The sequence below is a fragment of the Hemiscyllium ocellatum genome, chromosome 44 (genome assembly GCF_020745735.1).
Source record: "Hemiscyllium ocellatum isolate sHemOce1 chromosome 44, sHemOce1.pat.X.cur, whole genome shotgun sequence".
Taxonomy (NCBI): Eukaryota; Metazoa; Chordata; class Chondrichthyes; order Orectolobiformes; family Hemiscylliidae; genus Hemiscyllium; species Hemiscyllium ocellatum.
This window is the reverse complement of record NC_083444.1, coordinates 4,762,265-4,776,569: the sequence shown is the minus strand read 5'-3', so window position 1 is coordinate 4,776,569 and position 14,305 is coordinate 4,762,265. Positions and strand designations below refer to the sequence as shown.

Genomic DNA, 14,305 nt, shown 5'->3' with positions numbered 1-14,305 from the left:
AATTGGAGAACAAATTGTGTAAAATTAGGTGGCTTCCGGGGAGAAATTTCTAATTTTTTTTTGGTTTTCAGGCAATTCTTGATATTATGAACTGCAATGTACTCTCCGTACTGATGGTAAGTATTTACATATTAAAATGCATTGTGTTTAATTAAAGACACAGTATTCCTATGTTTGTCTGCAAATGGTCATACGATTAATGTTGAAGTATCCTGTTTTGAAGTTAAAAGTCACAACACCAGGTTATAGTCCAACAGGTTTTTGTGCTTACAATTTGTGTTGTGATTTTCAACTTTGTACACACCAGTCCAACACCAGCTTCTCCAAATCCTATTTTGGAGTGAGATTTCTCTGAAAGAGACAGAGTGGATTAGTTCTGAGTATTTCACAAGCTCAAGTTGCCCCAATAATCCTGGAAAAAACAAAACTACCCAACTCCAGTGTAGTGAAGGGGCACATGATCTAGGTTTATTTGAGCTTCAGACAGTAGTAGAGGAAACTAAATGCAAATGTGCACAAACTGGAAGAACACAATTTACCAGTAATACATGCAAGAGTTTTAGAATAATTGCACCCAGTGACTGTTCAAATAGCTTCCCACAAATTAATGGTAAAATTGTACACTTGTCAAAAAAAGGAAATGGATGAGTATTTTGTTAAGCATGGTTTAGGGATGCAAGGTAAAAGTTATTCAGCCCCTCCATTATTTTGTCTTTAGAAGGTAAAATTGAATCAAATGCAGTAATTTCAGCAGGGCTAATAGAATTGAAAATAATTTTGTCTAGATAGTTGCACTGGAGCAACTCAACATAGCTTCTCCAACAGCACTTTCAAAACCAGCAACTTGCATCGCTTATACGGGCAAAACAGTTTTGAACTGACTGACTATGGGAAGGTAGTATTCCAAACTTTCTTCTTACTATTTGCTTCTCATTGGGTGTAGGTGGGAGGGCACAATTTTAGTTTTGTTTGATGCTGTCGAATCTTAATGTGTTGCAACTTCCAGCATTGAGCTTCTAATTAGGAACTGTGGCAGTGATGTAAGTAGTCATGACCCACACTGTAGTGGTAATATCCTATCTCTGCTACTCTGGAAGATGACTATTTCCTATTGTGACCACAATACTTCCTCTGGCACACAGGCTTTATTTAGTTCCCTCTGACACTTCCAAGCTGAAAGTCTTGTAATTTCATTTTGACTCTTATTTTTGCCTGATTTAATGTCCTTTTCCATCAGTAAGAATCTGTATGTACTCACATTTGTGGGATCTGATAATTATTATCAGCCAGGACCATATGATTGACAGGAGCAGCATGTGCTGCACATTCTGGATATTTCATTGCCAAGGTTGACAGTATCCACTTCCATAAACACGACACCATCTTCTATGCCTCATAAACATGAACTCCTCTAAAACTGTCTGTCTGTATCCCAGCCTCATTCAGCTATCATCCTATATTCACCAGAGAGGGTCCCTTTTGATAGTGAGAACTGCCATGGATCAGTCTAATAAGTTTGAACAGATTGATATTAAGAAAGTGGATGTGCTGGAAATTCTGGAAGCATAAAGATAAACCTCCAGGGCCAGACCAGACCTATCCAAGGTTACTACAGAAAGCAAGGAATGAGATTGCTGCATCTCTAGCAATGATCTTTGTGCTCTACCTCGGAGTAGTACTGGATGATTGGAAAGAGGCAAATGTTAGCCCTCCCTTCACTTAAGGGAATAGGAAAATCCCTGGGAATTGTAGACTAGCCAGTCTTGTCTGTGGTAAGCAAGATATTGGAAAGGATTCTGACATAGGATTTATGACTATTTGGAAAAGCAGTTTGATAGCCAGCATGGCTCTGTGAGGGGTAGGTTGTGCCTCACAAGCCTTGAGTTCTTTGAGGATGTGATAAGAGAAGTTGACAGTGTATCTGGGTTTCAGTGAGGCATTTGGTAAGGTTCTCCATGGTAAGCTCACTCAAAGTTAGTAGGTAAAGGATACAGGGAAGTTTGGCTGTCTGGATACTGAACTGGCTGGCTGAAAGAAGACTGAGTGGTAGTGGATGGAAAGTATTCTGCCTGGAGATTGGTGATCAGTGGTGTCCTACAGGGATCTGTTCTTGGGTCTCTGCTCTTTGCAGTTTTTATAAACGATTTGGATGAAGAAGTGAAAGGGTGGGTTAGTAAGTTTGCCGATGACAAAGGTCAGTGGTGGTGTAGATAGTGTGGAGGGCTGTTGCAGGCTACATCAAGACATTGACAGGATGCAGAGCTGGGCTGAGAAGTGGCAGGTGGAGTTCAACCTGGATAAATGTTAAGTGATTCATTTTGGAAGGTCAAATGTGAATGCTGAATACAGGGTTAAAGACCGGATTCTTGGCAGTGTGTAGGAACAGTGGGATCTTGGGGTCCACTTAGATTCCTTTAAGTTGCCATCTAAGTCGATACTGTTGTTAAAGTGTATAGTGTTTGGGCTTTCATTAACAGGGGGATTGAGTTTAAGAGCAGTGAGGTTTTGCTGCAGCTCTAAAACCCTGGTTAGACCACACTTGGAATAACATCCAGTTCTGGTCGCCTCATTATACGAATGATGTAGATGCTTTAGGGAGGGTGCAGAGGAGATTTACCAGGATGCTGCCTGGATTGGAGGGCTTCTCTTAAAGGTTGAGCTAGGGCTTTTCACACTGGAGAGATAAAGGGACAGGTGACTTGATAAAGGTGTACAAGGTAATGAGAGGCTTAGAGTAGATCGCTAGAGATTTCCCCAGGGCAGAAGTGGCTATCACAAGAGGTCCTAATTTTAAGGTGATTTGGAGGAAGGTATAGGGGAGATGTCAGAGGTAGTACTTTATGCAGCAGTGGATGCTTGGAATGCACTGCCAGCAGTGATGGTAGAGTCAGGGACACTGAAGTAACTGCTGGATAAGCACATGGACGGCAGTAAATTGAGGGGTATGTAGTTGTGGTTCTGTTTGCTGAGCTGGGAATTTGTGGTGCAGATGTTTTGTCCCGTCTAGGTGACATCCTCAGTGCTTAGGAGCCTCCCGTGAAGCGCTTCTGTGATCTTTCCTCCAGCATTTGTAGTGATTTGCATCTGCCGCTTCCAGCTGTCCACTGCAGTGACCGGTATATTGGGTCCAGGTCGATGTGATTATTGATTGATTGATTGATTTGAATCTGTGGATGAGTGCCATGCCTCTAGGAATTCCCTGGCTGTTCTCTGTTTGGCTCGTCCTATAATAGTAGTGTTGTCCCAGTCGAATTCATGTTGCTTGTCATCTGCGTGTGTGGCTACTAAGGATAGCTGGTCGTGTCGTTTTGTGGCTAGTTGGTGTTCATGGATGCAGATCGTTAGCCGTCTTCCTGTTTGTCCTATGTAGTGTTTTGTGCAGTCCTTGCATGGGATTTTGTACACTACATTGGTTTTGCTCATGCTGGGTATCAGGTCCTTCGCCCTGGTGAGTTGTTGTCTGAGAGTGGCTGTTGGCTTGTGTGCTGTTATGAGTCCTAGTGGTTGCAGTATTCTGGCTGTCAGTTCAGAAATGTTTTTGATGTATGGTAGTATGGCTAGTCCTTTGGGTTGCAGCATGGCCTCATTCCGTTGTCTTTCCCTGAGGCATCTGTTGATGAAATTGCGGGGGTATCCGTTTTTGGTGAATACATTGTATAGGTGTTCTTCTTCCTCCTTTTTTTTTGCAGTTCTGGTGTACTGCAGTATATTGTAGCCCTTTTTGAATAGTATCTTAATGCAACTTCTTTTGTGTGTGTTGGGGTGGTTGCTTCTGTAGTTTAGGACTTGATGTGTGTGTGTGTGTGTGTGGCTTTCCTGTATACCTTTGTGATGAATTCTCCGTTTTGGTGTTCTCTGTACCATCACATCTAGGAATGGGAGCTGGTTGTCCTTTTCTTCCTCTCTAGTGAATCGGATTCCTGTGAGTGTGGCGTTGATGATCCGGTGTGTGTTCTCTATTTCTGTGTTTTTAATGATTACAAAAGTGTCATCTACATATCTGACCCGGAGTTTGGGTTGAATTTGTGGTAAGACTGTTTGTTTGTTTGTTCTAACCTTTGCATTACCACTTCTGCTAAGAGTCCAGAGATGGGTGAGCCCACGGGTGTGCCATTGATTTGTTCATATATTTGGTTGTTGAATGCGAAGTGTGTTGTGAGGCACAGGTCCAGTAGAGTGTGTGTGTGTGTGTGTCAGTGCAATTCCTTGTCTGTATGTGTGTGCTGAGGATGTCACCTAGACAGGGGACAAAACATCTGCCACATACATTCCCAGCTTGGCGAGCACAACCACAATGAGCACCCGAGCTACAAATCTTCTCCCAAACTTCGAACACCTATGGGCGAGAGATGCTAAGACAAGCCAGGAAATGGGAATCCTGTGCCAACTGCCTAAGCGCCACATACGAACAACTCCGGTTCCTGCACGAATGCCGAAAGAATCGGATACAGACCACCAGTCAACAACCCACAGACCACCAGTCAACAAGCCAGGGACACTGCCAGATAGAACGGATTCAGGATGATCCAGGTAATGATTACAGATGCACACAGACTACACAAATACAGACAAATTGCACACCGAAAGTCGTTAATTTCAAAAGCGGCCAATCAGGAATGGACCCGGACCATAGAACAGGCCATCACCATAGGACAGAACAGGACCACAGACACCACGAAAAAATGCCACTAAGAAAAAAAAAATGGCCAAACTAACAACAGAGAGGACACCATAACACACTCCTGGGTTAGAAACCTCTCCCACAGACAGCTCACAGACAATGAAAGAACAATACTGGCCAAGGGACTCCACTACAACCACAGGGACACCAAGACAGCAGACTTCCTAGCAGCACTAGAATGCACACTCCAAAAACAATGGACTGACAGAGACAAAACAAACAGTGAGACAAAGTATCATACCCCTGATAATAAGGAAACGACAAACACATAACCTCAAACCAAGGAGAGGGAAGCACTAAGAAATGATAAGAACATAATCATGCAACAGCAGGCAAAGGCAGAATGACAGTCATCCTGGACAAAGCAGAGTACATCCAAAAAGCACAACAACTACTTGCAGATACCAACACCTACCAAAAGAGGGAGTTTGACCCCACCCCACAGCTCACCAATAGGATAAACAACACAGGAACCTACAAAAAAAATGGACAGATAACCAAGTTTGACCTACAGAGAATGAAACCTGAAAGCAACAACACCCCCCAGATTCTATGGACTACCTAAAGTGCACAAACCAGACATCCCACTCAGACCCATAGTATCACTACCAGGGACACCATCACACAAACTGGCTAAAGAACTGCAGCAGAAACTGAAACACCCGATCAGTGGATCCAGACACACTATACAGTCAACACAGGAATTCTTGAACATCATCAGAAATATACACATAGACAAGGAAGAAACTGTGGTCTCATTCTATCGACAAAACCCTAGCCAGAGAAACAATAGCCAACCTGCTGGACATACAGAACAGACAACAAGACAGGGAACCTATCAACAAAGACTGCATACTCGAACTACTGGACCTGTGCCTCACAACACCCTTCGCATTCAACAACCAAATATATGAACAAATCAACGGCACACCCATGGGCTCACCCATCTCTGGACTCTTAGCAGAAGTGGTAATGCAAAGGTTAGAACAAACAGTCTTACTGCAAATTCAACCCAAACTCTGGGTCAGATGATACCTTTGTAATCATTAAAAACACAGAAATAGAGAACACACACCGGATCATCAACGCCACACTCACAGGAATCCGATTCACTAGAGGGGAAGAAAAGGACAACCAACTCCCATTTCTAGACGTGATGGTACAGAGAACAGCTAATGGAGAATTCACCACAAAGGTGTACAAGAAAGCCACGCACAGACCAAGTCCTAAAATACAAAAGCAACCACTCCAACACACACAAAGTTGCATTAAGACACTGTTCAAAAGGGCTACAACACACTGCAGTACACCAGAACTGCAAAAAGAGGAAGAACACCTATAGAATGTATTCGCCAAAAACGAATCCCCCCACAATATCATCAACTGATGCCTCTGGGAAAGACAACGGAACAACCCAAAGGACTAGCCACACTACCATACATCAAAAACATTTCTGAACTGACAGTCAGAATACTGCAACCACTTGGACTCATAACAGCACACAAACCAAGAGCTACTCTCAGACATCAACTCACCAGAACGATGGACCCGATACCCAACATGAGCAAAACCAATGTAGTGTACAAAGTCCCATGCAAGGACTGCACAAAACACTACATAGGACAAACAGGAAGACGGCTATTGATCCGCATCCATGAACACCAACTAGCCACAAAACGACACGACCAGCTATCATTAGTAGCCACACACGCAGATGACAAGCAACATGAGTTTGACTGGGACAACACCACTATTGTAGGACAAGCCAAACAGAGAACAGCCAGGGAATTCCTAGAGGCATGGCACTCATCCACAGATTCAATCAATCAATAATCACATTGACTTGGACCCAATATACCAGCCACTGCAGCGGACAGCTGGAACGGACAACCGGAAGCGGCAGATACAAATCACTATAAATGCCGGAGGAAAGATCACAGAAGCGCTTCAAGGAGGCTCCCAAGCACTGAGGATGTCACCGGGACAGGGGACGAAACGTCTGCAACACAAATTCCCAGCTCGGCGAACAGAACCACAACAATGAGCACTCAAGCTACAAATCTTCTCCAAACTTTGAGGGGTATGTAGGTTAGGTTGATTATGGATAAAGATAAATGCTTAGCACAGCACTGTGGGCCAAAGGGCCTGTGCTGTTCTATGATCATCCTGGCCTAGTCCAGTAATGCCTTAATTCTTACTATTCCTTCCTTGTCTATAATTCCCATTATGGCTTAGTCTCTCCTTGTCTCTGTAATCTTCAGCTCTTCCTACATCCCATCACTGTTCTGCAATTCCCTCCCTAAATTATTTTCTCTTAGGTCACTTAGAACAGCAAAATAATACAATAAACACTAGGAGGCCATTTTGAAATCATGGTTTTCAACACTTGTAGACTGGTTAATGTAAGTGTGGTGTTCATAGAATATAATGTCTCGTTTCTTTGTGTAATTTCAAATTTGTATTCTCCTCTCTGCTAGATGACGAAAATTGTCTTGCCTCAACTATTGAAAAGGTATAGCAGCAGCTTTTTACTTCAAAAACTACATTATAAAATGTAATCACGGGCTTGATGTGGAGATAGATGTTCAATTTGATGTGTTTTAATACTTGTAATTGATCACATCAGTTTCATGTGATGAGATCAAAGCAAATTGAACCACTTGTTAAAATTCTTTTTTTCAATCTGTTTGCATTCCAGGATTTGAATTTCTAATTGCCAGAAAAAGTTGGCGCACCATTTGGATGGCTTCCATTCACTACCACTTTGTCATAGTTACAGAGCACAGAACAGACCTTTTCGGACCAACTCATCATCCTAAATTGATCTAGTTCCATTTAGCCAATGTTCCTCTAAACTCTTCCTATACATGTATTCATCCAGATGCCTTTTAAATTTTGTAATTATACACGCTTCGACCACTTTCTCTGGCAACTCATTCCATACACACCACCCCCTGCGGTTTTCAAAAAAGTAGCCCCTCAGGTCTTTTTTTAAAAATCTTTCCCTCTCTCACTGTAAACCTTTGCCCTCTAGTTTTGAACTCCCTTCCCTGGGGGGAAAAAGACCTTTTAGCTGTTCACCCTATGCCCCTCATGATTTTTATAAACCTCAAGGTCAACCCTTAGCCTCCAATGCTCCAGGGGAAATTGCCCCAGGCTATTTACTCTCCCTGTAATTCAAATTCTTCCAGTCCTGGCAACATCCTTAAATCTCTTCCCAGGATTCAATGTTTCCCAGTGGTGAGCTCTAAAGTGTAACTTCCAGTGCAGTATTAAAGGAGTATTGCACTTTTTGGAGACAGTCTTTGACTGCAAGGTTAAACTCCACCCCCAGCTCCTGTCTGTACCCTAATTGATTTCACCTCAAATCTTTTCTCCTCTCTAATCTCTGTCCTACCATGAGTCTTAAAACTTAAGTCTTAAAAGCTGTCTAATCTTTATGTATTTTGAACTTGACAGGAAAAAAGGCATCATCATCAACATTTCTTCAGAAGCTGGGGCTCACCCACATCCACTTATCACCATGTATTCAGCTACTAAGGTATTTTGTAATATTATTTTTTTTAACAGTCTCTGGAAGTTCTTTTGCCTTATGAGTAACAAAATTACTTGATAGATTCTTGCTGCAGAGACTGGAGAAATTAATGTGCGCTGATGTCCTGGTACAGATGAGTATATTATTAAAATGTGCTGTTCTTTGGATGATATGTGAAACTGATGCCTGACAGACTACTCTAGTGGCTCAGCGAATGTTCCCCACTTTGAAAGTGTGCTGTAAATCAGTGGTTATAATTGTTTTTGTTCAGTAAAGATATCATTGAATTAGACTCATAAAATTTAAGAATATAAAAAGCCTATTCAATCCAAATGCTGGGTCTTGAAAGAGTTTTCCAATTTGTCCTAGTCCACCTGTTCCTTTTCTCATAGCTTTGAAAAAGGTTCCCTGTCCAAGTCACACTCTTTTTTTTTCTTTTGAAGTCAACCTCCCTCCATGGTTCCAAATCACACTAACCTGTATTTAATGTTTTTGTCTCATCTGACTTTCTTGACACCTATCTTTTTACCCCTGGTTATCAATCTGTCTGCCAGTGTAAACAATTTTTCTTTGATTACTGTCTTAACTTGATACCTCAGCAAATTCTGCCTTTATCCTTGTCTGCGTTCTCTGGTGAATAATCCGGACTCTTCCAGTCTCTCACTGAAGTCCATTGTTCCAGATTCCAGTGAATTTGCACAATCTCTCCCTGGCATTCTTAAGATGGACTCAGACCAGAGATTTTAAAGGTTTATTATGCGTTAAATGTTCTGTACAACAGATGAAGAGGGCCACAGGACCATAGCATAGATAAATGGGTGCTTCAGACTGTGATTTCATTTCTCTTTCTCACATAGGCCTTTGTTGACTTCTTTTCTCAAGCATTGAATGCAGAGTACAGGCCAAACGGGATTATTGTACAGGTATGACAAAAAAAAACAAGGTAAGATAATGTAGAGGTGCTGGTGTTGGACTGGGTGGACAAAGTTGAAAATCGCAACACCGGGTTATAGTCCAATAGGTTTATTTGAGATTACAAGCTTTCAATGTGCTGCTCCTTCATCAGATAGCTTGTATTTTCAAATACACCTGTTTGGACTATAAACTGGTGATGTGTGATTTTTTTTCAACAAGGTAAGTTGAGAATTGTAGAACAGTTCATAATCCAAGAGGATACATATAAATATGATAAGCTAATGAGAAAAGTAGTTGCTGACACTTTGATATCATTAGTCAAATGATGTTAGTCAGAGGCGCTTCACCTAATTTATTTTGAGCTGATGGCATTGCGTGAACATTAGAAGGTTGTGGTTTTGAGCTTCATTTTGAAGAACTGAATTCTTTATTTCACCTACAATCCAGTGTAGTTCTTGAGATGGTCTCTTCCAGGTGAGAATTAGAACACAGTCTGCCCTCCAGGTTGCTCATAAAACTTTATCACCTACTTTTGGAAAAAGCAGGGGAATTCTCCCGGATATTCTGGACAATACTTAACCCCAAAATATTATTGGTAACCAAGGATATCTGGTAATTTATCTTGCTGTTTGTGGGAACTTGCTATCTGAAAATTGATGGCTATATTTTCTTTCATTACCAGTGTCTACACCTTCAAAAATAATCAGTTGGCCATAAAGCACTTTGAAACATCCTAAATTCACCAAGGCTATAACCTATAATGCAAGTTCTTTGTTTATGGCACTCAAATAGTCTAGTGATAGCACCTAGGCAAAAACAATTGGCTCTATTCCTGATTTAAGGGCTTTTGTCCGAAAACTCGCTTTTCCTGCTCCTCGGATGCTGCCTGAACTGCTGTGCTTTTCCAGCACCACACTAATCCAGAACCTAGTGATGGCATCTGCCAGGGCTCATATGGCAAATAGCAAATTGGGCTAGATATTTATGGGAATAAAAGGAAAATACTGTAAAATGGAAATCTGAAACAAACAAAATGTTAGAAATTCTGCAGGTCTGGCACCATTTGTGGAGACAGTTAACATCTTTGAGTCTGGTATCGCAAGCTTGATACTTGTGGGTTTCTGGCCCCTTTCAGACAGAAAGAGGAAAGGAGTTCGAGGGAATGACCATGATGGGCTTTGAGATGTGGAATTAGCTGGTTGACTAGACTTGAGTTATTATCTACCTTGAATGTTTAGGAGGAAAGTCTCTGACAGCATTAGGTTGATATGCTGTTATGGTTAGGTGAATTTGGCTGGGAAGAAACTCTCTTTTTTTTTGTGTAGAGCGTGACTACTGACAGACCAGTTGGGTTGATTCTGAGCTATTTATGTTCTGAATTTCCAAGCATAAACTACCAAGCCTCCCTCAACAGCAGCTTCCAAACCTGTGATCTCTCTAAAGTAGAAGGATGAGGTCACCAAATACACGATCACCTGCAACATCTTCAAATCACACACTATCCTGATCTGGAACTCCGTCATCATTTTTTTGTCTTCTTTTTTTGCTGGGTCAAAATTTTGGAACTTCCTTCCTAATATCCCTCGCAAAACATCTACACCCTGAGGACTGCAGCAGTTCCAAAGGGCAGCTCACCACTACCTTTTTTAGGGGCAGCTGAGAATTAGAATAAATATTGGTCTAGGCAATGATGCCCATGTGAATCAATTTCAGAACACTCAGAGCTCTGACTACTTTCAGATGACGTGTTTAAACTGGAGGTTCATCGTCTATTCAGTTTGTCACCTTTATAGGGAGGTGGGTAATTTTCCTTGGCCTGGCCAACAGTTTTCATTTGGGTAATACTACCAAAATTAGATCAACTGGTCATTTATTGAATTGAATATATTGTGGCAATGACATGTTTGCTTGGTTAGCAATGATTCTTTCTTCAAAATAACTTGTCAATGTTTGGGAATGTCTCCACAATATAAATGTTCCCTTTTTATCCAGTCCATGTGTGCGTAATGAACACTGCAAATGGTGCTTATGTTTGATCGAATGCACATCATACCTTGAGGTTACTGGGCGCTGAAATTTTTAATGTGATCATGAATTAAGTGTCACCATGTATTTTTGTACAGCACCTAATAATAACACATCCCAATGCACTCTGTCTGAACTTTACCAAATGCAGTACTTGGGAGGAACTATTGTCAGGTGACCAAAAGCTTCGTTTAAAGAGGAAGATTTTGAAAGCTTGACTTTGTAGAATCCCTACAGTGTGGAGGCAGACCAGTCAGCTTATCCAGTCCACACCAATTCTCTGAAGAGTGGTGCACCCAGACAGACCCCTCTACCCTATATAACCCTGTCTAGCCTGTATGTTCCTGGACACCATGGGCAACCTAGCAAGACTAATCTACCAACCTGCATATTTTTGGAATGTGGGAGGAAACCAGCGGAAACCCATGCAGACACGGAGAATATGTAAACCACACACCGACATTTCCCTTTCAGACAACTAAAGCCTGGGATCCTGCTGCTGTGAGGCAGCAGTGCTGACCATTGAGCCACTGTGCTGTCCTCTTTTGAAGATGACACTTACTTGACTAGCGATTGAAAAGTGAGGAAAATGTCAGGATGCACAAGACAATTGGAGGAATGCCGAGATAACCAATTTTGAAGAACTGGAGGATGGATCAGGATTAAGCAAGTTTTTAGATTATAAATGAGGGGAAAAAATCTGAAGTGATAGATCTTAACAGAATTAAGGAAGAAATATGCAACAATCCTAATTTGTATGTTCAAATGTATGGCTACAACTAACTTTTTTTTTTAGTCTGTGTTGCCTCTCCTGGTCTCTACCAACTTGACGCATGATCAAGAACCCAATCTTTTTGTGAAAAAAGCTGATGACTATGCCCGGGAAGCTCTGAATACTGTTGGACTAACAGAGAAGACAAATGGCTGCTTGTCCCATGCCCTCCAGGTAAATGCTACATTAATAGCAGCAGTGTGCCTCAGCATGGAAGGCCAGTTGGCGCGCATACACAGATGCACATGCTCCAGTCTTTGAAACATAAGATGACCTGCTGTTTTCACAAGTAGAGGGTGCTGTATATTGTTTGTGTCAATGGAGGGAGTAGGAGTGATAATTGTGTTGGAACCAGATGTTTGTTTATCCTGATTAAGTTTGTTTTTGTTTTTAAAACTGTTTGTTTGTGTAGCATTTCTTCTTCGAAAGGCTGTTTCCAAGATGGTTCCGACTGACCGAGTTCAGCATAAAAAACATGAAGAACCTTTGCGAAAGGAGAAAGCCGCTCGTGGAGAAGTGGAGGTGGAAACAAAAGACTGCATAGTTACAGTATGATTTGAAGGGACTTAGGTGTTGGGGGAGAGGGAGTGTACAATTTTTAATTTCAGTATCATTGTGTGGTTCCCTTGTCATATGGTGTTTTATGATTTAGTGCAAGTCCGTCTTTAACATTATCCAATCAACTCTTTGGAACTTCAGAGGAATGTTTAAAAGCATGAAATTAGATAAATTGTTTCCTATAAGCTGGAGTGTATTCTTGTATTGAAATTTGTAAGTTTCTAAACATACATGTGTAGTGAGCAGTTAGAAAAAAATGCAGTCTGTGCAAGGTTACCTAAAGATAAAACAGTGCATGATTACCCAAAAGGACTGCAAAATCAAATGTTACAACTGGCTTGTTAGCTCATGTGAAATAGTATTCTGTATCCTGTTGCATGGAACAATTTCCTGGCATCTAATGTAATCTTGCTTTAATAACTTATCCTTCTGATTGTCTACCTAGTTTAAATGATCTATCTGATTGGATCAAATAAAACACCTTTTTTAATTGGGATATTTAAAATGATTCAAAGCAGCTCAAAAACAAACCTTAACACACACACACACACACACTTAATACTGAAAAGTAATGATAGTTTATGAATGAAGTGGCTCTCCTATGAAGTTTCTCCAAAGGAAGAGTTTACAAGTTTACTTTCTAATCCATGCTGTCCCCTGACCTGGGCATGTTTGAAGAAAGATCTGTGGAGAAAGGTGTTTTTTCTGTACTGTACTCCATCAGTAGTTGATCTTCCTAAGATTCAAAGTTCCAGAACAAAATGCAGTCTTTTAAGTGGAGTCTAAGGTTTGTATGACTGTCACACAACATCTATTCTTGGGAAGGCTGGAATACAAAGGCCAACATTCTTGTATAAATTTACTTTTGTACCTGTCCACTAGCTTTTGAAAACTGTATGCTAATAGTTTGTTTGCTCTGCAAAACACAACATATACAATAATTTTAATCCCCAAATTATACCAGAATCCTTCTCTATATTGACTAATAAGCTATTGTTACTCCTATGAAAACCTACATAATTTTCATATTATCCTTACAGAAGCCATGTAGCTGTACACATCAGAATAGTTAATAGTTCCTTCTGTTATTGTGAACCTTATCTGTCACTCTACAATTGCTAAGTTTATCTTTTTAAGCCAACTAACCAATTGGTGCCAATGACATCACGAGCCTTGACCATATCAAGTCTCAAAGTCTAACTTTTCCAAATGTATTCTGGTAATCCCAGAAAGTTCTGTTTTTTTTTGAAACCGATTAGTTTCAGACATGGTTGTAGGTGAACAAGATGAGGCTATCTGTTCACATAGGACAGGATTGAGATTTAGATAAGAAATATTAGCATTACATTGAATCTGGTTGGTCAGTTCAAATCAAAGGATGAAGAAAGTTCTCTCCTTAAAACACCTGGGGAGAATGTTGTTTGGAACAACAAATGATAAGCTTGATCACTTAAGCTCAAAGTTTGACACAACATCATTTTAAAGTTGCTCTGCTAACCTTGAGGAGAAAGTTGGAAGTAATATAAGGTTTGAGTTGCCTTTGGCCTCAGCACTCAACGTATCTGTCTGTCTGCCAATTCTATATGGTTGTAAATGGAACTTGAGTCATGATTACTTTTATTAGAGTCACTTTAGATTGAATATGCTACTTCTATACTTTGCCTTGACTACAAGTTATCAAAGGTTTAATCAACCAAATCTGATGCTATAAACTGTCAAATGTTGAATCTCGCTGTAATAAAGAGTAATTCCAAGAATAATGTTTGAAGTTCTTACTATTGCACATAGATTTATTAAATAGGAAGCATTTTATGAACAC

The 14,305-nt window shown here is 40.8% G+C and overlaps 1 protein-coding gene across 1 annotated transcript in view; it reads left to right on the top strand.

Annotated features, from left to right (window-relative positions):
* The window catches only part of LOC132835198 (uncharacterized), a 58,688-nt gene extending 44,465 nt beyond the window's left edge, over nt 1-14,223 (top strand). The window contains exons 8-13 of the mRNA XM_060854562.1: nt 72-116; nt 7,159-7,193; nt 8,141-8,222; nt 9,074-9,139; nt 11,953-12,102; nt 12,341-14,223. Coding sequence (XP_060710545.1) covers nt 72-116; nt 7,159-7,193; nt 8,141-8,222; nt 9,074-9,139; nt 11,953-12,102; nt 12,341-12,472 — 510 coding nt within the window. The 3' untranslated portion in view covers nt 12,473-14,223. The remainder of the gene's footprint in view (nt 1-71; nt 117-7,158; nt 7,194-8,140; nt 8,223-9,073; nt 9,140-11,952; nt 12,103-12,340) is intronic.
* Nucleotides 14,224-14,305: the final 82 nt, after the last annotated feature.